The sequence below is a fragment of the Betta splendens genome, chromosome 11, assembly GCF_900634795.4.
Source record: "Betta splendens chromosome 11, fBetSpl5.4, whole genome shotgun sequence".
Classification (NCBI taxonomy): Eukaryota; Metazoa; Chordata; class Actinopteri; order Anabantiformes; family Osphronemidae; genus Betta; species Betta splendens.
The window spans coordinates 777,037-800,326 of record NC_040891.2 but is presented as its reverse complement, the minus strand read 5'-3'; the positions used below and the strand labels follow the sequence as shown (position 1 = coordinate 800,326).

General features: G+C 39.9%; 1 protein-coding gene across 1 annotated transcript; it reads left to right on the top strand.

The window, feature by feature from the left end:
• Positions 1-297: 297 nt before the first annotated feature.
• gtf2h4 (general transcription factor IIH, polypeptide 4) lies at positions 298-22,851 on the top strand. The gene is made up of 14 exons (XM_029166915.3): positions 298-457; positions 605-723; positions 1,076-1,180; positions 1,354-1,485; positions 5,811-5,996; positions 6,602-6,710; positions 6,888-6,956; positions 7,062-7,145; positions 11,816-11,993; positions 12,077-12,207; positions 13,046-13,093; positions 13,184-13,262; positions 13,800-13,861; positions 22,623-22,851. The coding sequence occupies exons 2-14, from the start codon at positions 608-610 to the stop codon at positions 22,728-22,730; spliced, it is 1,407 nt and encodes a 468-aa protein (XP_029022748.1). The 5' UTR covers positions 298-457; positions 605-607; the 3' UTR covers positions 22,731-22,851.
• The last annotated feature ends 439 nt before the right edge of the window (positions 22,852-23,290 follow it).

Here is a 23,290-nt window from a genome sequence, read left to right as displayed (position 1 = left end):
TGCCACGCACGCACACACCTGTTTCTATCGGTGGTTCTTTGAAATAACAGGTCAGTGTGACTTTGTGTGTCATATTTCATTGCCAGTAATGCCACAGATTCCTTGTGGAGAAACTTTAATTAAAATGAGTTACCCAGGTTTTGTCAAAAAATAAGTCATTGATATCGTTCTTAATCTACTAATTTGATTAGAAGAACATTAAATTTGTTTAATTTCATTTGGTTGAGCTCAATACCGGGTTTACACTCCATATCAATTGGGGGCGATAATACATGATATTGTTGCTTGCCAACCGCTCATTAACCGGAAGATGAAGCAGAAGAAAACGAGGACAAAGAATACGGTCACATGACATAGCAACATGGCGCCGTAACTGACGGCCGAAAACAATGCTGTTATTTTGCACATACAAGAGGCGTAAAGTCAGTACTTACTCCATATCTCATCTTTATTCACGGTAAGTTGTATTATCGGGTTAAGCTAACAATAATGCAAGGATCTTTCTTGCACGTATACATCTTTAAAGTGTGAACAGCTGAATAGGGATTGTTGTTGGCACTGTCGGCCACTGTGCATTTAACCACGTCCCTGTCTGTGTGTGTAGAAAATGAAACTGCGTGTTCAACTACAGTGTAAAAATTTGCACGAATATTTGCGAGAGCTCAGTCCTGATGTTCTGGACCGACTGTATAACCATCCAGCCACCTGCCTGGCTGTCTACAGGTAACTAGTTTTAAATAATACATTTAGGTAGCAAATGTTCAACATAAATGAAATGAATTATACTTTCCTCACCAGTTCTTCTTTCACACAAGCCCAATACAGATGTTACAGTGCTTACTATTTTTACTAGAAAAAATTACCCTTGCCTTATTTACAAAAACGATCTGATTTCTGCATTAATCTTTAAAACTATGCGAAAACCTTCCCTCACACTCAGCTGTGTTAAAACTATATTGTTTTTGAGTTCAGTTTTATAACACACACATAGCACAGCGCATACTTGTTGTGATCCTAATTGTACTAACATGGACATTTGTGATGTGCAAATTTTTATTGTTTGATATTTTAACAGGGAACTTCCCCCTCTGGCCAAAAATTATGTAATGCGAATGGTGTTCTTGGGTCGGCCTCTTCCTCAGGCAGCTGTGGCACTGTGGGTGAAGAAAGACAGTAAGAAGTGCGTCTTTCTTTGACTTCTACCAGCAGTTGTGTCCTGTGCTAATGGAGAATATTTTACTGACATATATGTAGTCATATATTTTTTTCATGCAGCTATTTTCTCATCTGTTTTTTCTCTCTATGTGTGAACTACACATTTTACAGTAACAACCTGATTTATGTCTTTTGCAGGGACCACGACAAATGTGTCTCAGCGTTGTCAGGACTTCGCCTTTGGCACAGTCAGCAGTTACCAGGTGGACTGCAGGGATACATTTTAAATCCAGTGTTCAAGGACAACCTGAAGATAGGTCTGCTCGGCGGGTAGGGTCAATTGAGTAACCATTAAGTACCTCGAGTAAAATTATTTATATATATATGTAAACTCTCCCTTCTCACCCCACGCGGGTGGTCTCATCCACTTTCCAAGCTCGGGTCCTCTACCAGAGACCAGGAAGCTTGCGCAGTATCCTTGCTGTTCCTAGGACTGCACTTTACTGGACTGAGATGTCGGATGTTTTTCCAGGGATCTGTTGTAGCCACTCCTCCAATTTGGGGGTCACTGCCCCCAGTGCTCCAATCACCACAGGCACCACTGTGGCCTTCACCTTCCAAGCCTTCTCCAGTTCTTCTCTGAGCCCTTGGTATTTCTCTAGTTTCTCATGTTCCTTTTTCCTGATGATGCGCAGATGTTCCTGTATACTATGCCAGCCACTTGGTTATGGCGTTCCATGTATGCTTTGCCTGCCAGCATCTTACACCCTGCAGTTATGTGCTGGACCGTTTTAGGGGCCTCTTTGCACAGTCTACACCTTGGGTCTTGTCTGGTGTGGTAGATCTGGGCCTCTATGGCTCTGGTGCTCAGGGCCTGCTCCTGTGCAGCCAGGATGAGTGCCTCTGTGCTGTCCTTCAGCCCGGCCCTTTCAAGCCATTGGTAGGATTTGTTGAGATCAGCCACTTCAGTTATGTTCCGGTGGTACATCCCATGTAAGGGCTTGTCCTCCCATGATGGTCCCTCTTCCAGCATCTCATCCTCTGTTCTCCACTGCCTGAGACATTCACTCAGCACGCCATCTGTCGGAGCCTTATCCTTGATGTACTTATGGATCTTGGATGTTTCATCCTGGATAGTGGCTCTCACGCTCACTGGTCCTCTGCCTCCTTCTTTGCGGCTAGCGTACAGTCTCAGGGTGCAGGATTTGGGGTGGAACCCTCCATGCATGGTGAGGAGCTTTCGTGTCTTAAAATCTGTGGTCTGTATCCCTTCCTTTGGCCACCTTTTATTCCCGCAGGGTATCTGATCACTGGCAGGGCGTACCTGTTTATTGCCTGGGATTTGTTCTTGCCATTGAGCTGGCTTCTTAGGACTTGCCTTACTCGTTGGAGGTATTAGGCTGTTGCCGCATTCCTTGTTGCCTGTTCAAGGTTGCCGTTTGCCTGTGGTATTCCAAGGTACTTGTAATTGTCCTCAATGTCTGCTATTGTTCCTTCTGGGAGTGAGACCCCTTCTGTGTGGATTATCTTGCCTCTCTTTGTCAACATCCTCCCATATTTCTTGAGTCCGAATGACATCCCAATGTCCGAGCTGTAGATCCCGTTGGTGTGGATCAGCAAGTCGATGTCTCGCTCACTCTTGGCATACAGCTTGATGTCATCCATGTAGAGGAGGTGACTTATGGTGGCCCCGTTCCGTGGTCGGTATCCATAGCCAGTCTTGTTTACTATTTGGCTGAGGGGGTTCAGACCTATGCAGAACAGCAGTGGGGACAGTGCATCTCCTTGGTATATGCCACATTTGATGGATACTTGGGCAAGTGGCTTCCCATTGGCTTCAGGGGTGGTTCTCCACAACCTCATCGAGTTTGCAATGAAGGCCCTTAGAGTTCTATTGATGTTGTACAGCTCCAAGCATTCAGTGATCCATGTGTGTGGCATTGAGTCATAGGCTTTCTTTTAGTTGATCCAGGCTGTGCACAGGTTGGTGTGTCGGCACTCTACAGTCTTGGGCGACTGTTCTGTCAATCAGGAGTTGGTGTTTGGCTCATCTGGTATCCTTACCAATGCCCTTCTGTGCGTCGCTCATGTATTGACCCATGTGCCCACTTATCTTAGCTGTGGTGATGCCTGACATTAGTTGTGGAGAGGCAGGTTATTGGCCGGTAGTTGGATGGGACTTTACCCTGAGCAATCCTTCATTATCAGGATCGTTCACCCTTCGGTTAGCCATTCAGGGTGAGTTCCATCCCTTAGCAGCTGGTTCATTTGTGCTGCCAGGCGCTCGTGGATTGCATGGAGCTTCTTTAGCCAGTAGGCATGGATCATGTCAGGGCCGGGTGCTGTCCAGTTTTTCATACCTGAGACTCTCTGTTGGATGTCTGCCACTGTGATAGTCACTGGATTCTGTTCAGGGAGGTTGCTGTGGTCTTCCCTCAGGTCCACCAGCCACTGTGCATCACTGTTGTGTGACGCCTCCTTTTCACATATGGCTTTCCAGTACTGTTCAGTTTCCAGCCTTGGTGGGTCTGCTCTGCTGTTATTACCCTGCCATTGAGAGTACACCTTTGCAGGTTGTGTTGCGAACAGCCGGTTTATTCGTCTCGCTTCGTTGTCTCTGTTGTATCTCTTTAGGCGGCTGGCCAAGGTTTGTAGCCTTTGCTTGGCAGTTTCGAGTGCTTCAGGTATGGGCATCTGGCTGTACCTCTTGGGCATTGGTCTTTTCATTGCACCTCTCTGGGCCTCTGTCATTTGGCTCACTTCCCTCCGAGCTGCCTTGATTTTTGCCTCCAACCTTTGTTTCCATGGTGGGTTTTGTTTCTCATGGCTTTTATAGCCAAGCACCTCTAGGATCACTGATGCTGAAGCGTATATCAGCTCATTGGTTTCAGTGATTGTTGCGGTAGGGATCGCTCTCAATGCTGCATTCACATCTTCCATGAGACTTTCTGATGGTACTTCACTTAGCCGTTGTAGTTGGCTTGGGGGTTGCCTGGTCAATCTTGCCATGATCTTATCTTTCAGGTCAGTCGCTGCCTCGCTCAGCGTATCTGTGCTCATTGGGGCTTCGTACCCAATTTCCGGTTGGGGAGATGGTGAAACTTCCCCTCTGACCTGGCGTCCTGGCTCCCCCTTGCCGTAGCATTTGTGTTGTACCTCGTCAATCTCATGTTGTGATAGCAATTGCCGTTTTATGGATGTTGGAACACTGAGCAACTAGTTGCTTCGCCATTAGTCTTGAATGTGGGTTTCTCCGTTCCCATTCCCCGCACATTCTTTGCATGTAACCCCTCTGACTAGGGGTACTTGAGTAGTAGCATTCCAACAGAGCCTTGTTCTCGCATCTCAGCCATTTCTTCCTTGTTCCAGTAGCCCACTTCTCGCCAAGGTGTTCTGGTTCCCCAACACCTATCGCAGACCTTGTTAGACTGCGCTACGTCTGAGCCGGTATCTCATGTGGTTCATTGTTTCTCATCATCATATGAGGTAGGCGGTAGCTTGTAGGTCTTGCCCAAGGATCCAGTATATATATATACTGGCCAAGGAAGGCCCACAAGGCCAAGGAAACAATATATCATTGTTTCCTTGGCCTTGTGTTTGGGGTCATTGTCCTGCTGAAATGTCCTCTTTTCGTTTTCAGCTTTCTGGTAGATGGCAGGAGATTTTTAATCAGAATGTCCCAGTACATTTCTCCATTCATCCTGCCCTCAATAATATGAAGTCTGCCAGTACCTGTTGCTGAAAAGCAACCCCAAACCATGATGCATCCACCCCTAAACTTAACTGTTGGTATAGTGTTCTTGGGGTGGTGGGCAGTGCCATTTCTGGCACTGTGGTGGGTAGTATGACTGCCAAAAAGTTCAATTTTGCTTTCATCTGACCATACTATAGTCTCCCAATAATCCACAGGCTTCTCCAAATGCCCTTTGCAAAGTTTAACTGAGCCTCAACATGCTTTTTGTTCAACAATGGAGTCTTGCGTGGTGAGCGTCCATGGATGCCATGGTGGTTTAGTGCATTGCTTATAGTTTTTATTTGAAACAAAAGAACCTGCTGATGCAAGGTCTTCCTGAAGTTCTGTCAGAGTGGTTCTTGGCTCTTGGAAAACTCTCCTCATTATTCTTTGGACTGAAAGAGTTCTTTGCTTTTGCCCATCATGAAGTCTTTCCTGTCTGCTTACTGGATAATGAGGAGCCTTTATAGGCCATCATAAAGCAGCCTATATCAATTAGTACTGATAGGGCACTGGCAGGGTTTCTTTATCAATACTGACGGATTTCAGGTGATCTCCTGGCTTTCTATGCCATTTTGCACCTTGTTATCTTCATGTGTTCAATACTTATTCCCTGTGTCATTTAACTATTTATTATTACTCAACTTATATAATTAAATGCTCTGATTTCTTTGTAAATTCAGTACTTGGCTTGATGGCAACATCAAATTTTGTGCCAATAGCCCACTTAGAAATCCCCTTACTGATAAAAATGCTGATGTCAAATACTTATTTCCCCCGCTGTATACCTGTTTATAGGAAAAGCAAAAAACACTTTAGGGTGGGTGGGGAAATTTTCTCACCTACATTATATAGTGTGCCACAGTTGTTTGGATACAGTTGTACAGTGATTCTAATAGTAGCCTTCTGTGTTGTCTCAAAGGGGTAGAGCATGGGTGGATGAAGGTAGCACGCTGGGGCCTGATCGACATGCCCGGGACATTGAGAGCCTGGACCGCTATGCTATGGAGCGCTGGGAGGTCATTTTGCATTTCATGGTTGGTTCTCCCAATGCTGCTGTCAGCCAGGACTTGGCTCAGCTGCTGGTCCAGGCAGGCCTCATGAAAAGGTATTTAATATTTGTGGTAGAGATGGCATTGTTTGTTGTTTCTGTAAATTCTTAGCCTGTCAACTCTTTGAGAACTGAATGTAAAGGGTAAGTCTCTCTTTTGTCATACTTACAAAACTACTGTCCAAGGAACTATTTATTCCAGTAAGTTCAGAAATCTAGTTTTAGCTTCACTGGGAGTATCTTATTTTACTCTTGAATAGAAGTAACAAGTATAAGAACTTGACTGACTCGACTGATGCTTTACTAAAACCAAGATGTAGGTATAGTGACCAGTTCTCTGCAGCTCTACAAACAGCTCTGCAGAAGAAACTGGAGGTGAATGTGGGGATTTCCACAGTTGTTTACACTAATATAAAGGCCCGTTCATAACTGTGAATTATTATAATATTCATATAACTAAAAGTTTTGCCAGCTACAAGCTTTAAGATATTTACTCTATATTTATTTTAAAATTTACCTTATACTTTATACTGAGCTTTGGGGAAATACAAGGAACATGGTCAAAGATGAAGAGAAAAAAGAGGAAATATTTGTGTGTTGGTGAAAACCAGAGCGTAGGTTTTGCCTTCTACATCACGCTGTCCTGTCTCATTTACTTTCAGTGAGGCAGGAGAGGCACCCTATATCACCTCGGCTGGTTTCCAGTTCCTTCTATTGGACACGGCCTCTCAGCTGTGGTACTTCACATTACAGTACCTCAAAACAGCTCAGGTGCTTACATACCAAACTTTGAATAATGTCACACATACATACATATAATTGGCTCCCTATTTGTAGAAGAGAATTGTTCTGAGAGAGACACACACAAAAATTATGTCTATTCAACTTTTTTAAAGATGTATCATTTACTTAAGTACTTGCATAGAGTTAATGGTTTGTTTTTTGCAGTCCAGAGGGATGGACCTGGTGGAGATCTTGTCATTCTTATTCCAGCTCAGTTTCTCTACTCTGGGCAGGGTGAGTACAGACAAAACTTTGTGCAAGTTTGTGTATGTGTTTGTTTTCAGAATTTCATAATGCATTTCTCTGAGTATGTATTTCTGTGTTGTTTTTACATGTCAGGATTACTCTGTGGAAGGCATGAGCGAATTGTTACTTACCTTCTTGCAGCACCTGCGGGAATTTGGATTGGTCTTTCAAAGGAAGGTGAGGCATTTGGGCTAGTAAAAAGATACACAAACACTTAAACTAGGACCAGTGCCACATAAACACAGTTAACAATTAACTCGTTATGTATCATTGATGTGATGGACCAGGCAGGAGGAACACAAATGGATTTAAAAAAATGATTAGATTTATTTTATTTTATTATTATTTTTTTATTTATAAGGGAATATTAAGAAAAATACAAACATTATAACAAACTAGGCCCATGAAAGAGGTCAACAAAGCTAAACTAATCTAGAAATAATTGAGCAACATAACCAAAAGATGGACAAAGACATCTGACCTCAAGAACAAAAACACCAGGACACACATAATGGCTGATCAGACCATTAAGACACATTGGTAACTAAGGACAAATACCTAACTAAACTCAATGAAAGTCATCAAAACACAACACACTGGGAAATCCAAACAACGGTATTCAAATGATAATTCAATATAATGAAGAACAAAACAAACAACCAAAACCTAATTTTCCACTTAAATGAATGTGGATAGTACTGGTAATTTCTCAAAAAATTACGTGGGAGAGCTGTTCTGTTGTTGAAAAAATGCCAAACGGTCATTACGCTGCTGACGTCAAACAGTTGAGTACGTCAAAACGATGAAAATGACAAATCATTGACAAAGATTAAAATGATGACAGCGACTGAAAAGATGAAGATTAGGGTCAAACGATGAAAAAATTATAAAGATGAAAATGACTCAAAAGTTGACCAAGATCAAAAGATGTCAAAGAATAAAACGTTGACCAAGGTGCATTGTTGACAATCATGAAAAAGCTGACTAGCTTTTTAATTGAAAGAGTTTAAAAGAAGTATTTGTAATTAATTGCTTAACTGTGTAAGAGTTTAATAACTAGTGATAATCAACAATTTAGAACCAAAAATCTTGCCATTCATTGTAATAAATTACATTGGTGCTTTTATTTTGAAAGGATTTAGAGGTTGTGTGGGAGTAATTACTAAACTTTATGTCGTCATCATTTACCTTTCAAAATCAAAAAAAGCCCTATTATAGTAAAACATTTATATTAAGCCCTTACATAATAAAAGCACAATATTAAGTGTATGTGTGGTGATTTACCGAACTGTAAAATAGTCAACGATTGGTAATTATTCAGTCAGAACCAGAAATTTTCCAAAAATCTTGCCAGTCATAGTAGTCACAGTCAAGTCATAAATCACATTGGTCCTTTTTTATTTTGAAGGAATTTAGATGAAATGTGTGGGGGTAACTACGTAACCGTCAATTAGTCTTTAAATAGTCAACCATTCAAAGGAAAAAACGGTGCAGTTAACGCTAATAAATTGCATTGGTGCTTTTATTTTGAAAGGACTTAGGGGAAGAATGTATGGGTAATTACTAAACTGTTAATCAATCTTTAAATAGTCATAATTACCCAGCCAAATGCAGAAATATTGCTATTAAAGCTAATTATATGGCTTGGTAATTTTATTTTGAAAGGAATTATAGCAAGTGTGCTTAATTACTACATAATCCAATAGTGCAGATGACTTATAAGTAATAAGCATAAAACTGCTGTGTACACTGAGCATCGGGACTTTGACCTGTCTCTCAAATCTGCAGCTGCACCGTCGCCATGGAGACAAAACGTGGGAAAATCCGGCTCACTGTGCTAATAATAACCAGACTTGTTCCAGCTAAACCATAATAGGTATCATAAAAGTTACTTCATTTTACGAATCCCAAGGCTTCAATAAGTAACAGCTTTGAATTTTATGTTTGAGGACTAAAGACTGTAGCCACAGTCGCAATTTCAAAATGTGTCTCCTTCTGCATTCCTCCCAAATGTCTGCCCAAAGTTATCATTAGAGTCAATGGGGAAAATAAAGGATCTCTCTGTGCTTTGAGGCCGATAGCGACTAAAGTGTAGATCTGATGGCTTAGCCAGACACATCGTTTGAGAGAAGACAAGTAGGACTACATTTTAGTATTTAGTAATTTAATTTTAAAAATTATATTGATAGAGTGAAAATTGTGGCTGTAGTGATGAGTTAAAAAGAGAAGTTCTGTCTTAAAAAATTGAGCCCTCGCACTCTAGCTGTGACATCATGCACTCTAGCTCAAGCAATACACACTAATGGAAAAGCTGAAAATTTAATAAAAACCACAGAGTATTTAAACGCTCACAAAAATGTATAGAAGATACGAGGACGCTGATTTACAAGGAGAAAGTTGCATGATAGACGCTTTTTGAAGTTGAAATGACGTTTCTACTCCAAAGTATGACGATGACAGACGCTGATAAATAATAAGCGAAATAATAAGAACTAGATGAAGCATTTCCATAGGAAAATGCACAGTGAATGCTTCCATGCTGAATGTATTGCTGAAAATAGCTGAAACATTTAAAACATATCTGAAAGTAGCTTAAGCACATAAAATATAGATGAATGTTTCTGAACAGAGTTGACATTTTTTTAACAGCTGAAGAAGTTGAATTTCAAATTAAGGAAAGTTCAAAGAGATCTGCTGAAATTAAAGAATTGCTAAAATGAACGAAGTATGTAAAGGATTGCTGAATTTGATGAAATATAGCTGAATGTATTAAAATAGGTAAATAGAGTCCGAGAGCTAAAAGAATAGTTGAATGTTGTGGAAACATTTAAAAGGAAGAGGTAGCAGCTGTCAAATAAAACAAAAGCAGTTTGATTTTAATAAAAACTATAAAGTGTTTCACACATGACTACAGTGCTGCAAATCCTTCTGAAAATTGTTGAAAAATACATTCCAGTCAGGTTTCGAACCAGGAATTCCTGCATTAGAGTCATGCTCTTTAGCCACTCAGCCACACTACCTGCTTAAATCACTGCTCAGAAGGGGCTGTAAACATCCTAATCGAAAAACTGAAACTTTCTAAAAGTTCTTCGTTTATGATATAGATTACTAATATAGTATACTCAATTTATCTGGGAAATACAAATATATGTGATTGCATAAACATGCCTCAGACAGAAAGCCCATATCCCCCCCTCCAGAGTCAGGAACTTGAACCGATGAGCTCTTCCAAGATAACTTGGCTGAAAAGTTTCTTCCAGATGGAAAGAAATGCTTGGTCATTTTAACATGTTTATTTTATTAAACAAAGACTTGAATGTTGCAACAGTCTCAAAGGTGTAAACCTAAAGCAAATTAGCACATTTTAATACAAAATCATGCATCAATCATTGCAATTTTAGTTTTTACATATTGTAGTGGACCACAGCGGTTAGTCCTTCCCTGAGCCGCTAAGGCTTATGGGTAAAACAACCGTTCTTGTGTCTGTAGTGTAATAGTTAAAGTTAGGATTCAAAAAATGCTTTGGTGAAATTAATTTAGCATTTTGTTCATCTATGGTTGTAATGTGTTCTTTTTGTTTTTATTCTTTTTTTTGTGTGGTACACTGTGAGTGAAGGGATTGTGTGTGGGAGTGACCATCAACAAGCAGTGTTTTGTTACGTGTGCGAAAAACAATTGTGCCTTGCTTTCTATAAAGGGAGCTCACCAAGAGGTGTTGTTGCTATGTGTCTCTTTGCCTGCAAAGTCTAATCTGAGCAACTGAGACATGAATGATTTCACCTATAGATAAGTGCAGGATTTAACTGGACATTCAGTTGATTGGCCTTGCTTGCAATAAAGAATAAAAAAAAAATTGTAATTAAACATAAAGATTAGTCTTTTATAGTAACATGAAGAGCCTAACCAAAAATTGTTCATCATTAAGGGTCACTTCTGTTAACACCACGTTCTGTTATAAATTTGCATATATTGTTGAATGCTGTTATGTTGAATTAATTCCTTTTTAAAAACACCCCCTCAACTATTAGAAAGATGAGGTAGTTTAAAAAACTTAATGTCTACAACTGCTCTTATGGGGAATCAACAGTGCAAAGAACTCACCAGTAATATGCATAGAGCTGCTAAACATTAAGGGGTTTCACTTGTAATATTAAAGATATTTAAAAGCTTTCTGGGAGATTAATAGTGCGAAAGTAGTTAAAGCTTAAATTAGACAAAGCTGAAGAAAATTTCAAAAGTTGTTTCCATTCATTTTAATGGGAAAGAAAAGTTGAAAAAATAAAATTAATAAAATATGAAAAATATGAAACATATGAATGAGAAAAACATTTTAAAAATAACAGCGCATTTCTGTAGCTGAAAGTATGCGGGACTAGTTAGATGCAGAAAAACGTATTGAAGAAAAATAATAATAAAGATTAGAAAAAAAATACAGTGAATGCTTTGCAGCATTAACTTCTTCTCCGCAACCCCGAACGGCAAAAAGCGGTAGAAAATTAATGGATGAATAGATGTACGCTACAAATAGAACTAATGCCCTGTCAAGTAAAGCCTATGCAGCCATCACAATTGACAAGTTTAAATCTCTAATGTATTTCATGTATTTTAGCAGAGAAAAATTGTATAAATTATATTGTGTGTGTGTGTGTGTGTGTGTGTGTGTGTGTGTGTGTGTGTGTGTGTGTGTAAAACACGTGCAGCAGTCAGAGTGTTGTAGTATTGTTATAATAGCTTGTAATAGTTCGTATAAGTCATGTACAACAGAACATACAGTAGTAGTACTCACCAAATACATAGTAGTGTAGTGAGTAATTTTGTTCTGTGTGTGTTTTCTTTTCTGTCTTCAGAGGAAGTCAAGGAGGTACTACCCCACCAGATTGGCCATCACTCTGGCTGCAGGGGTTACTACTACTACTACTACTACTACTACCTTCTCATCCTCTTCTTGCATGACATCTACCCTCAGTACTGGAGAAACAGGCTTCATTGTTGTAGAAACCAATTATCGTATCTATGCCTACACAAGTATGTCTGAGCACTGGAGGATTAGCTAATTGCAACAACAACAGCTGGGTTTTAACACTGCTGTGTCTTTGTTTCCCTCTTAGACTCTGAACTGCAGATTGCTTTGGTGGCTCTCTTCAGCGAAATGCTGTATCGCTTCCCCAATGTAGTGGTGGCTCAGATTACAAGAGAGTCAGTGCAACAGGCCATTGCCAATGGCATCACCGCACAACAGGTACTACCACTACATATGGAACATCTACTACAACTTCTTTTTCGGCTTTCCCACCAGGGATACATAACAGTTAAAATTATACACTACTTTAAAGTACACCAATGCACCTTTTTAGTTTCTCTCTACATCTTTCATAAAATGTTCTTAAACATCTGATTTTAACCAAAGTCACAAGTTTAAAGCAGATAAGATACAAACAGCATTATGTCTGTTTTGAACATCAATAAACACTCCATTTCCAAAATATTTTTTATTTACATTTGTGACTTTGAAGTTCTACAGAGCCACTAAAGGTACATGATTTTATCAATTGTCTTTGGGAGAGGGGCAATTTCTTTTTACTATCTGATTGTATAACATAGACCTATTAAGGAAAAAATGTGTGTAGGAAAGCTTGTTTTAGTCTTTTTCCAGTCAGATCATTGGTCACATAAAAACACACCTACTAGGTGCAGTTGTTTATATAGCGTCAGCTTGAACTAAAACTGTATAACCAGCGTGACATCTGGTTGTGCCAAGTAATCGAAATTAGTCATGAATATAAACATTTTCTTTGAACTATTTAAAAATAATGGCATTAAGTGTAGTTCTTTTTTCTGTGATTATTTATCATAATTCTACTAATTATGTTCTGATAGTTTTACTGTTATTGGGCCACGACTTTTTGTGACACACATGGATTTTGAGTTTTGACTTTGACACAGGATAGTGTGACTAATCTTGAACGTTAGCCAACATACAGTAACTGTCTGTTAACCAAAACAGCACAGTGACATTGTGTGGACTTGTGGCTACTAATCTTCTTGTCACTTTGTTATTTTTGCTACAACCTCTGTAGATTATACACTTTTTAAGGACCAGAGCTCATCCTGTCCTGCTCAAACAGGTACATTAAAGCTATCATGTCACATGCTAATAATTATCAATGATTAGGCTTTGGATCAACACATTTTCATCTGCCATCTCTGTTCTTCAGACCCCTGTGCTGCCTCCAACCATAACAGATCAGATCAGACTATGGGAGCTGGAGAGAGATCGACTTAAGTTTACAGAGGGTGTGTGCAAGCTTTTTTATATATGTGTGTATATATATATATATATATATATATATATATATATATATATATATATATATATATATATATATATATATATATATATATATATATATATATATATATATTAATGTATTTCATTCATTCATTACATACTGAATGGTATATTTCGTTTTGTTATAATTGTAACTGACAATTAATGAAAACCCTAAATTCAGTGTCTTTGATGATATTCTAATTATATGACCACCACCTGTATATCTATGATGACCCACAGGTAAATTTCATGGTCCACCATAAAGATAAAGAAAAATAACATTGTTTTTGCTTACATAAAAAATAAAAGCTTTTTATTTTAAAGAATTTTATTGGGATGAATCTAAATTTTCTAAGGGTCAAAGTCCAATCTGTACCTACAAGCCACCGTATTAACACTCCTTGTCTGAATGATGGTTGTTGGCGTCACGCGGTGTTTGAACTGTAATAGAGGTTATATCTTCACCTGTTTCACGTTGATGTTGTTTGTCTCTCATTCAGGAGTACTGTATAACCAGTTCCTTTCCCAGGCAGACTTTGAGGTGCTTCGAGACCAAGCTCAGGTTGGACTGCATTTTTTAACTGTTTCAGTAATTATTCAGTTATAACCTTTTATAGAAGGTTTTTAAATAAGTCATTTTCTTTATGAATGCTTAACACTAAATACTCCATTTTTTCAATTCAATTTTTCAATTAATTTAGCAGCTGTACTTATTTTTCAAGATTTGTAAACCACAAGTATTCTAGTCAAATTCAGACTACAAAAATTCTACATGGAGCACAAGGAGCACTTTTTTAGTAATTATAAGATACCCCTCACACGAGGCACCATTTACGTTGGCATTTTAAGGACCACACAAGTTTCTTTTTAGCAATCAACAGTCTTGATTATGTATAATAATAATAATAATAATAATAATACTTATAATAATAATAATAATAGTATCTAGATAAAGCACAGTGAATGCTGCCATTTTGGATGTATTGCTAAGAAGAGCTGAAAGTAGATGAAACACTTAAGACATTTTAAAATAACTGAAACATGTAAAGCACAGATAAATGTATTTGAAGAGAATGAGTTGTTTAAACAGATCTGAATGTTTGCAGAAGAACCTGAAGCAGTTGAATTTCAAATTGAGGAAAGTTGAAATAGATTTGCTAAAAATTCAAAGAACTGCTACTAGTCATAATAAACCAGTTGAAAGCAGAAATACAAAGTCCAACTTGTGTTTTGAAAGTATTTGGAAAAGGTGTGTGGATAATTGATAAACGATAAAACAGTGTTATTTATTAGCAGTCATTACCAATTCAGAAGCATAAAAATGACTACAAAAGCTGATACATTTATTTTGTGCTTTTATTTTAAAAGAGTATGTAAGAAGCATGTGTAAGTGATTGTTAGATTGTAAAATAGTCTAATTAACTACTCTTAATAAATCAGTTGAAAGCAGAAATACTGCTGTTTTTAGCTAAAGATCTGGATTGGTGCTGGTATATTGAAAGGATCTTAAGGAAGCCTGTGCAGGTAATTGCTAAACAGTAAAGTAGTCCTATTAAATAGTCATAATAAACTAGTTGATAGCAGAAGTATTGTTATTTTTAGCTAAAGATCTGAATCTGAACTGATCTGAATTTGGGCTTTTATTTTGAAAGGATTTAGAGGAGCTGTGTGCTTAATAGCTAAACTGTAAAATAGTCTTGTTACAGTCGTAGCACTTCAAAGCGACCACCTTTTTTACCGCAGTACGTGCGCGTCGCCAGCGCACCACGGGTGCGTCCCTGACTAAGGATTTTTAATCCTGCAGCAAGCTGAAAAAAATCAGGGTGCTTGTCTCGTCTTAACCACCAGGTGGCGCAAAGATGTGAGGTCCGACTGTTCACAATTCTATCTGTGTCTGCACACTAGGCACAAAAAACGATGTCATGGTATTGTATCATTAAATGTAGAGTAGTTCATTTATATTGTATTTAAATTTTTTTTATAAATTTATTATTATAAATATTATAGATTATTATGCGTCTTTGCTCGCTAGTGTGGGCTAGTGTTTGTTGTCAATTGCCGAAGCTGCTGATGTTTTTACACAGTTTTCAGGCCAGCCGAGAGACACAGTCCCTCCTCCAGTCAATCCAATAGAATAATATAAGTATAATAACATAAAATAGGAATCTATATTTATTCATCAATCTGTGTTATAAATGTATTTTATATGCATATTTGTACTCTTCTTCTGGTTTGTTGATCATGAGGAAAAAATACAAAACAAACTGGATTCGTTTCGTTTCGTCCTCTCTTTATATGAGCGACAAACGGAATTCAAGTGTTGTTTTTTCGACACAAGGCACGGAGTTTTATTTAAATCTGATTTTTCGTTTTGAGAAAAAAGCAGAGAACGAAAAACTAAGTCGTTCTCTCGTTATAGCAGCGTTTAAGTTTAACCAAACTCTTAAAATTTACTCCGACCGCAATGACCTATAGTTTGCTCTGACTCTGAATGAAAAGCCCGAATGACAGATGATGTGTCCAGGTAGAGCTTAACCAGAAATGTATGCATGTGATAATGCAGGCAACGAGAGAATCGGGGAAGTGGCGTCACTGTCTGAAGCAGACAGTGACGTGACGTTCCAACGATGGTGCTGAGGAGCCGCTTATTCATAGGCAGATGACTTGGATCAAGTTGTCTATACGCGCTAGTGTTTGTTGTCAAATGCTGATCTCGCTGCTGCCTTTATACAGTATGTCCTCGTGTGTAAGTACTGTGTCGGGTCTGTGTACGTTCTACGTTTGATTTCCCCCTCTAGAATAAATCAAGCCGTTTTCTAGGTAAATTGTCCAGAAAATAAAATACAAAGAACATCCGCTTCCTTATTTCTCTTGATATAAGCGAAAAACAGAATTTAATCACAGCACCGTGTTAAAACCAAATAAACGAGCTGAAAACAGTGTTTTCAAAACTAGACCTGGAATTAGATTTAAAGCCGTTTCCCGTTTTCTCGTTTTGTGGAAAAAAAGATTTTATTCTGGGGGACAAATCAAACAGTTGGAACATACACAGACCGTTTTCCGTTTCTCGATTAAAAAGAAACAAACGGCATTTATTCAAAGCAGCGTGTTAAAAACGAAAAAACAAGCTAAAAAGATTTAAAGCCGCTTTCCGTTTCCTCATTTGGTTTCAACGATTTGGTGCAATTAAACAGGTAAAACACTAAGACATAGGCAATGTGCCCTTTAAACGGAAGCTGCATTATTATACTTTACTGTAATGACATTTACCACAATATCTGCAGAAAAACAATGTTTTATTACACAGGCAATACAGTGGATTTGGAACTCGCTTCGCACGAGTTACGGCGTCTGATGTTGATTCAGTTACAAAGCAAACTTCAAACCCCATCCCCTACTACGTATTGACACAAAGACATTAACATATTGTCTCCACTCGGTCAATAGGTGTAAAATACTTTAGCTCCGAAACAAAGAAAAAGCTCCATGGGAGATCGGGCAGCGTGATCAGCTGCACCTACGTAGGCTGTGAGACGCCAAAACCTTTCACTTGACTTTTTTAAAACACTCTTCTTATGGTATTTCACACAAGTCTGGCAGACTACCACTGCTAACTTGTAGAGAATATCATATAATAAAAATAAATTAATTGTTTCTCTGCCTGCTACAGCCTCGGCTGCGTTGGGTTGTTAGTGTCCCTTTCACCTGTACCATATGAAATGTGTTCCTATGAAGTTGATCAGCCGCTTTCAGAATCAGAATCGTTTTTATTCCCCAGGTTTGAACAGGGCAAACATTATTTTTATTTACAAAAAAAATTAAAACGTTCACATGTGATTTGTCCGCTTTGATGTAGACAAAACTCTTCAAAGCGTTTTACTTTACATCCCGTTCATTATGTTATTCCCACTTTCATATCTGTCTGAAAAATAAAAGTGGGCGGGGCTATCTGTCCCGTAGCAAAGGTAAGCGCTGACTGTGGGGCTGGACGCATCAACATACAGGACAAAGACCTGTGTTCCTCTGCTACAGCCTCTTCTTTCAGCCTGTTGTAATTGCAAATGCTGCACTGTGCTCTATTTTACTTTGATGAGTTTTGTGTCTACATGAAAGCGGGCAGAACAACGTCCATGCGTTTGTGAACGTCTTGGGAACATGGCTGTAGCTCTGCAATGACTTTATGTGGTACAGGTGAAACGGAAAATAACGAAATAAACGGAATATAAAAAGGAAACGCTTTCAAGCGTTTTCTGTTTATATTTTTATTGCACATTTATTAAAACTGTATTGTCGATTTTTGTAATTTTTGGTGACGTTACAGTGCAAACCGTATGGGATTTTTTTTAAACAAATAAAAATAATGTTTGCCCTGTTCAAACTTGGGGAATAAAAACGATTCTGATTCTGAAAGCGACTGATCATCTTCGTAAGAACACTTTTCATATACGGTACAGGTGAAAGGGACACTCAACAACCCAACGCAGCCGAGGCTGTAGCAGGCAGAGAAACGCAGATCTTTGTCCTGCGTGTTGATGTGTGTTTCCCCTTCCCCCAGTCTCCCGCTCTGGGACGTGGATGGCCCCGCCCACTTTCATTCACCAGACGGACATGAAAGAGGGAATAACGAAATAAACAGCTGGTTAACTTTGTAGGACACGGCTGTAGCTCTGCAATGACTTTATGTGGTACAGGTGAAAGGAGTAATAACGAAATAAACGGAATATAAAACGGAAACGCTTTCAAGCGTTTTCTGTTCACCCAAACTTGATGGGTGTACAGTCATCTTTTCTGTAATTTTTAGCATTTGCATGTTGTTGTATATAAATAACGAAATTAACACAATCTACGTTTGAAAAAACTGTGAAGAGATCCGTGTCTACTTGAAGGCGGGCAGAACAACGTCCGTCTATGACTCACTGCTGAAAGCGGCTGGTGAACCCCTTGGGAACATCGCTGTAGCTCTGCTAAATAATACAGGCAGCCAGCCCTATTAAACATTTGTTATTTTCTTGTATGCGAAAATATAAAAATGTTCAGTAATTACAACTCCTGCTTCCACCGGGATTCGAACCCGGGGTAAAAAAATTGACACGTCAAGGCTGTTAACAATAAACAAACCATTACACCAGAGAGGCGTTGAGACGTGCATGCTCTACATGGGCCTATATAACATAAGTGTAAAACAGCCTCATAGAGGCCAGTGTGGGGGCTGATTGCCACCTATAGGCCAAATAGACGCAACACAGCTCCAACGCGCTAAAAACTCGGTGATACCGCGCTGAAAATGCAAACAGATTGCCGTAAAGGCTGACACATTGAAGTGCTACGACTGTACCTATTCACAATTACCCCTTCAAAAGCAAAAATAATGCTGTTAAACCTAAATATTTGGTTTGTTGCTTTTATTTTGAAAGGATTTAGAGGAAGTGTGATTAATTACTAAACAATCAAATCGTGTAATGAACTAAGCAGTAATATGCATAGAGCTGCTACAATGGGCATCAGGAGTTTGACCTGTCAGTCAAAGCTGCAGCTGCGCCGTTGTCATGGAGATGAAAGGCGGGAAAATCAGGATCATTCTGCTCTGAGAAAGCAGAGTTGCACCCCTGCTAAACATGCTTGTTACAATTAAACCATAATAGCTGTCAAAGAAATAACTTCACTTTATGAATGCCAATGGTTTAATGAGCAACTGGTATGAGTTTTTTTATTCGAAAACCAAAAATTGTTAGCAATTTTAAAATGTTACACTTTGAAGCAGCTACAGACTAAAGTATAGGTCTGAGGGCTTAACCAGACATATCATTAAAAAGGAGATGAGTATGACTACGAACGAGTGAAAAAAAGATATAAATAGCTAAAAAACTGTGGCTTTGGTGATGAGTTAAAGAAAGAAGTTCTGTCTTAAAAAAACGTTTCGTCACACTCTAGCTGTGACATCACGCACTCTAGCTCACGCAATACACACTAATGGAAAAGTTGAAAATTGTGGAAATCCCACAGGATCTTGGCTCGCTTTCTACCACCTTGGGGGGTGTTTCCCACTTTGACCTTGGGGTCTCCAGTCAATACTCCGTGCAGATGTTCCTGTATACTATGCCAGCCACTTGGTTATGGCGTTCCATGTATGCTTTCCCTGTCAGCATCTTACACCCTGCAGTTATGTGTTGGACTGTCTCAAGGGCCTCTTTGCACAGTCTACACCTTGGGTCTTGTCTGGTGTGGTAGATCTGGGCCTCTATGGCTCTGGTACTCAGGGCCTGTTCCTGTGCAGCCAGGATGAGTGCCTCTGTGCTGTCCTTCAGCCCGGCCCTTTCAAGCCATTGGTAGGATTTGTTGAGATCAGCCACTTCAGTTATGTTCCTGTGGTACATCCCGTGCAAGGGCTTGTCCTCCCATGATGGTCCCTCTTCCAGCATCTCATCCTCTGTTCTTCACTGCCTGAGACATTCACTCAGCACGTCATCTGTTTCATTTTGGATAGTGGCTCTCACGCTCACTAGTCCTCGGCCTCCATCCTTGCGGCTAGCGTACAGTCTTAGGTTGCTGGATTTGGGATGGAGCCCTCAATGCATGGTGAGGAGCTTTCGTTCCTTAACATCTGTGGTCTGTATCTTGTCCTTTGGCCACCGTATTATTCCCGCAGGGAATCTGATCACTGGCATGGTGTAGCTGTTTATTGCCCGGGATTTGTTCTTGCCATTGAGCTGGCTTCTTAGGACTTGCCTTACTTGTTGGAGGTATTAGGCTGTTGCTGCTTTCCTTGTTGCCTGTTCAAGGTTGCCGTTTGCCTGTGGTATTCCAAGGTACTTGTAATTGTCCTCAATGTCTGCTATTGTTCCTTCTGGGAGTGAGACCCCTTCTGTGTGGATTATCTTGCCTCTCTTTGTCAACATCCTCCCATATTTCTTGAGTCCGAATGACATCCCAATGTCCGAGCTGTAGATCCCGTTGGTGTGGATCAGCAAGTCGATGTCTCGCTCACTCTTGGCATACAGCTTGATGTCATCCATGTAGAGGAGGTGACTTATGGTGGCCCCGTTCCGTGGTCGGTGTCCATAGCCAGTCTTGTTTACTATTTGGCTGAGGGGGTTCAGACCTATGCAGAACAGCAGTGGGGACAGTGCATCTCCTTGGTATATGCCACATTTGATGGATACTTGGGCAAGTGGCTTCCCATTGGCTTCAGGGGTGGTTCTCCACAACCTCATCGAGTTTGCAATGAAGGCCCTTAGAGTTCTATTGATGTTGTACAGCTCCAAGCATTCAGTGATCCATGTGTGTGGCATTGAGTCATAGGCTTTCTTTTAGTTGATCCAGGCTGTGCACAGGTTGGTGTGTCGGCACTCTACAGTCTTGGGCGACTGTTCTGTCAATCAGGAGTTGGTGTTTGGCTCATCTGGTATCCTTACCAATGCCCTTCTGTGCGTCGCTCATGTATTGACCCATGTGCCCACTTATCTTAGCTGTGGTGATGCCTGACATTAGTTGTGGAGAGGCAGGTTATTGGCCGGTAGTTGGATGGGACTTTACCCTGAGCAATCCTTCATTATCAGGATCGTTCACCCTTCGGTTAGCCATTCAGGGTGAGTTCCATCCCTTAGCAGCTGGTTCATTTGTGCTGCCAGGCGCTCGTGGATTGCATGGAGCTTCTTTAGCCAGTAGGCATGGATCATGTCAGGGCCGGGTGCTGTCCAGTTTTTCATACCTGAGACTCTCTGTTGGATGTCTGCCACTGTGATAGTCACTGGATTTTGTTCAGGGATGTTGCTGCGGTCTGTTGTGTGATGCCTCCCTCTCCCATATATCGTTCCAGTACTGTTCAGTTTCCAGCCTTGGTGGGTCTGCTCTGCTGTTATTACCCTGCCATTGAGAGTACACTTTCTCAAGTTGTGTTTCGAACAGCCGGTTTATTCGTCTGGCTTCGTTATCTCTGGTGTATCACTTTAGGCAGCTGGCCAAGGCTTGTAGCCTTTGCTTGGCAGTTTCGAGTGCTTCAAGTATGGGCATCTGCCTTTTCATTGCACCTCTCTGGGCCTCTGTCATTTGGCTCACTTCCCTCCAAGCTGCCTTGATTTTTGCTTCCAACCTTCATTTCCATGGTGGGTATTGTTTCTCATGGTTGCTCTTATAGCCAAGCGCCTCTAGGATCAGTGGTTTCTGTGATTGTTGTGGTAGGGATCGCTCTCAATGCTGCTTTCACATCTTCCATGTGACTTTCTGATGGTACTTTACTTAGCCGTTGTAGTTGTCTTTGGAGTTGCCTGCTCAATCTCGCCATGATCTTATGGTCAGTCGCTGCCTCGCTCAGCATGTCTCATTGGGGCTTCGTAGCCAATTTCCAGTTGGGGAGATGATGAAATCTCCCCTCTGACCTGGCGTCCTGGCTCCCCCTTGCCGTAGCATTTGTGTTGTCAATCTCAATTTGTGATAGCAGTTGCCGTTTGTGGTTGTTGGAACACTGAGCTACTTGTTGCTTCGCCGTCAGCCTTGAATGTGGGTTTCTCCATTCCCATTCACCGCACATTCTTCGCATGTAACCTCTCTGTTGGAATGCTACTACTCAAGTAACCTTAGTCAGAGTCTTGTTCTCGCATCACAGCCATTTCTTTCTTGTTCCACTAGCCATGTGGTTCATTGTCTTTCATCGTCATATGAGGTAGGCAATAGCTTGTAGGGCCTTGCCCAAGGGCGCACACTGGATGCCCACTTACTCTGCACGGGAATTCGAACCGGTGACTCATGTGGCCATCCCAGAATCCACCAGCCCCATATATGTCCTTTCAATTATACTCAGAATGAGCAACTGGAAGATTATTATAGATTTTCTACAACAACCATGTGACATAATTAAAAACTATCACACTCTGAGCCTGGGAACATCGACGTAAACGTCTTCTCTACTAGATGGTATCAACCAAAAACAAATTCTAGTCAATGTTATAAAAATTCCTATTTTAAACACATCACATACACAATCTACATAAAAAATATGCATGGTGTTTTTAGTTTGACAGACTCATATCAAAGGCAAATCTTATCAAATTCTGTTTACATAATAAAACACCAGTACTTTTGATGCAGACTTTTTACTAATCTTTAGTGGTGAAATAAAAATAATTGAAACTGATGGTGTACTTGTTGAATAATAAAGATATGAAATATAAACCGCACACTTTGTCCTAATGAGTTTAGTATATTAAAAATGCATTTAAAGGTTGTTTTCTACCTCCCTGGCCCTCTATACCTCAGAGATTTTCCATCGGTGCCTTTCTTACTTTAGTAGCACTGGCGTTTAACCCTTTTTTTGTTTTTTGGTGCAGAGTCTGAGCTGCCTGGTGTGGCAGGATGTAACTCACAGGGTGATGGTGGTTACACCGCAGGGACACAGCGAAGTCAAGAGGTTCTGGAAACGACAGAAGTCTCACTAAATGGAAGTAAAAAGAAGCAAAGATATCGCACATCATGACAGTGCATCATGTTATCTCAAGGGTTAATCACTGTAAAATGGTTATTTTGTTTTCTTAAGAATAAATTATTAGTAAATATAAACACCTGTTTGCTTGTCTGTTCTTTTTGAATAATTGTGTAATTTCCAGATGATGATCAAGAGTTATATACAGTACATTCAGTGGTTTACGAATATTAATAATAAGAAAATCTTTAATAGTTCCACAGTGGGGAAATTGCGTCACAACAGCACAAAGTAAAATAGAGAAGAAAAATAAAAATACAGCAGAAAGAATTAAAAGTCAAGTTGTGTTGGCACAGTACAACAATATACAGGTGGGTAGGGTGATTATGGAGTAATGTGAGGGTTTATTGCACAAATATTGCACATAGGAATTTCTTTTTAGTTTATTCTGAGTCTCTTTTATATGACTCAGTTCTTAAGGCATGTCTAAGGACTGCACTCTTCTAGACAGAGATCTCAGATGTTGTTCCTGGGATCTGCTGGAGCCACTCTCAAAGCTTAGGAGTTACAGCCCCT

Bases quoted from the DNA above. Each gene is read 5' to 3' on its own strand.
- gtf2h4 (XM_029166915.3), top strand. From the start codon at position 608: ATGAAACTGCGTGTTCAACTACAGTGTAAAAATTTGCACGAATATTTG. The intron at 5,997-6,601 runs GTATTTAATATT...ATTTACTTTCAG, and splicing joins CAGGCAGGCCTCATGAAAAG to TGAGGCAGGAGAGGCACCCT. The intron at 13,094-13,183 runs GTACATTAAAGC...TCTGTTCTTCAG, and splicing joins ATCCTGTCCTGCTCAAACAG to ACCCCTGTGCTGCCTCCAAC.